Here is a 2,916-nt window from a genome sequence, read left to right on the forward strand (position 1 = left end):
GGCAAATAGCATTTCATCATGGATATGTGTTTTCCTCCTTCCCCCTGGCACGGAGAACAGCCAGAACAACAGTGTCATCGTCTTTCACGAGGCCTGAAGAGATATCTTACAATGTGAATAAAATCTAACTATACAATTGCCTTTTCTGTGCCTTCCTACTCTGTTCCAGTTCTGGCCACGAATGCTGTTTTCTGTCACCGTATTCTGGCCACTGATGCCTGTTGGCTTTTAATTTTTGACTGAAGTCTCTCCTTTCACAACTTCTAGGTTTGAATTTTTTGAATCTTTGGAAGAGGTCAAGAAAAGGACGCTGGACGTTGCAGTGAAAAACAGCAGGCCGTTCATTTCACAGGAGAGGAAGGAGCTGGGGAAGGTAGGTTTAAAGACGCTCCACACCTGATTTAATAGAGCTGGACACTGAGCGACTCCTGTAATCCCGAAATGCGGTTCTAGTAACTAAGCCTCAGTAACAGGACTCACAATCTGCAGACAACCTTTTTGTAAGAAGCTGGTTCTCCCTTGAGCGTGAGCCGCAGCCCTAGCACTTGAAAGTGGGTCTGCCTTGGGAGGAGAGCCAGTTTAGCCAATCCATTGGTATGCTGAATAATATGGAAAGAAATACAATTCCCATTTTACAGGTGCGGATTGACTTGTCACAGGAGGACTTAATAAAAGGTTTTGCACAGTGGTAAGTTTCCATGTCTGTGCTTTCAAACCCTGCTAATTGCTTTGCTGGGAGTTTGCATGGCTGCTGCGGGTAAATGAGCAAGAATAATATTTGACCTGCAAACACAGGACTAACTTGAACTAATCTGGTAGTTTTATCTAAGTTGTATGTTAATCCAGTTGCTAGTGCAACACCCGCCCTGTGAAACAGTTTTAATAAGAGACCTGTGTCAATTATAGTCTTCAGCATATTTTAAGTTACCATAAAAGCCACTGGGACACATAAGTAAAATAATTATATTTATTAAAGCAACCTTGCAACAAATTTTAACTTGGATAATGATCTTAACTAAATTAATACTCTGATCAGCAATATATATATAAGATAAAACTTTCATTACAAAGCATTTATAGAAACTATTATAAGCCACGTACAGTTTTGCTTGTATGTTCATTGTGGTTCAGAGTTACAGCTTAAGCATTGGTCTGAGGCAAAGATTAAGAACAAAGGGGTTTTTTCCCCTTCTACGTCTGTAGTTAATAGCAGTAGTTGTAGTTCTTCCTTCTCTCTCCTTCACTGGAGGCCAAGGAATGCGGCGCGGGTAGTCCAGGAGCTTCCCTCCTCACGGGCAGCGAGCCAGGCCTGGCCAGCGGGATGGGAAACCCGAGTTTCCCCCGTCTGTGTCCCACGTGAGCATGCGGCAATTTTGGGAGTAGGAGAAAAATGACACATCCAGAGTTTCCTGGTAAAGAGCTGGAGTTGGAGGCCACCTCTGCACCCTCCCTTGCCATCTGCCTATGGAGCACACTCAGTAAGGCAGCCCAAGATATCTCTGTTGTGCCAGTTAAACCTTTAAAGAAAGTCTGAAACTACTATAATGACTTATTGTATCTTGTCTTGCAGGTATGAACTGACAAGGTGTAGACGCAAGAAAAACTGATTTCTTCTCAAGTACCTAAGTTACTAATTTTTCAACTTTATATGAATGTATATATCTCTTTTGTAATTAATGTGTTTTGAACAATAACTGCAACTTTGAAGCAGTCTCTGGCTCAGGACGTGTAAATGTAATGATCCTACTTAGAAAATTGTTCTCACTGAAGTAAAAGAACAAAACAACAAAAAACAAACCCACGCAAGAGTAAGTTGTCCCTAAAAAATATGTCCTTTGTTTTTGCTGTTTCTGGCATATTTCCCCAAAGAACCCTGAAGTATGAATCCTCTCTTAAGGACCTGTTGAACCTGGAGATATTTTAGACTGTCGCCTCAGTGTCATTACTTTGCTTGGCAGTCTCATTTCCCCAAGGTTCTATTCAGGTTGTTTTAACATGAATTCATTGTACTTTTAGAAGAATAAATTTTTAAACAGCATTTTTCATCTGTAGGGCTACAGAACCTGTTGAAAGAAACTGTTTAAGACTCTAATATGAATTAGTTTTTGAGAAACTAAGACATTGATATTCTGCTGTTCAAAGGTCTCTTAGCAGATTGTGGCTGCAGGTATGTATATAATGAGCTTCCAAAAGCAGGGAGATTAGTTTACTAAGTTGTCATAAAGGTTTTATTTTGTGATGCCTTAACATGTTTTGTTCGTTAAAGTACATTTCAAAAACCTTGTATATCTTGAGAGCAAAGCACTCTGCCTGAGGAACAGCAGAGTCTTGCAAACTAAGCTTTAGTAGTGTTGGAGCAAAATATACCAAAATATTTTTGGAAGCTTGGTGTACTTGTTTCTGTACAATAAACTTCTGATTGTCTTGCATATGAAACTCCATCTATGCATTTCTAAAACTGAATTTTGAAATACGACTATGGTAACTTCAAATGTGTGCTAGGCAGAAACCCATAAACCACCACCTGAAGCAAGTTTCAAATATTTTTGGCCAAGATTAATGTAATCTAGACTACTCTGTCCATAACCAGAAGGAATGCTCACTGAGTAACAAAAACTTATTCCCAAACTTATCTGAAGATGTAAACAGCATTTTAAAATAGGCTCCCCAGAAAACAAAGATAAGAAAATGATGAAAGTATTATGGCTATGAGGGAGTCAGAGCAGCCTTATCTCATAGTGCCTGTGTCAGCAGCGTCCGCAGGGCTCAGTGGCAATAGCGCGTCTGGCTTTGTGCTGGGTTCAGTCTCCTGGACTGATTCAGTGGAGTGGTTCTCACTCCAGGATTGAGGAGACCAGTTGATAGCACTTACAGTGTTTTGCTTAAATTGACTATGAAACAAGAACTAAGAAAAAC

General features: G+C 40.2%; 1 protein-coding gene across 4 annotated transcripts in view; it reads left to right on the top strand.

Moving 5' to 3' along the window:
* The window catches only part of ESYT3 (extended synaptotagmin 3), a 50,615-nt gene extending 48,179 nt beyond the window's left edge, over positions 1-2,436 (top strand). For 3 of the 4 annotated variants that reach the window (XR_010473983.1, XR_010473984.1, XR_010473982.1), the window contains 4 exons: positions 268-373; positions 639-688; positions 1,250-1,478; positions 1,571-2,436. Coding sequence is in view for 1 of the 4 variants with exons in the window: in XM_065070406.1 (XP_064926478.1) it covers positions 268-373; positions 639-688; positions 1,571-1,607 (193 nt within the window). In the remaining 3 variants the exon portion in view is untranslated. The remainder of the gene's footprint in view (positions 1-267; positions 374-638; positions 689-1,249; positions 1,479-1,570) is intronic. The other variant, XM_065070406.1, reaches the window with a different exon arrangement.
* The last annotated feature ends 480 nt before the right edge of the window (positions 2,437-2,916 follow it).

This window comes from Columba livia, chromosome 7, assembly GCF_036013475.1.
Source record: "Columba livia isolate bColLiv1 breed racing homer chromosome 7, bColLiv1.pat.W.v2, whole genome shotgun sequence".
NCBI lineage: Eukaryota > Metazoa > Chordata > Aves > Columbiformes > Columbidae > Columba > Columba livia.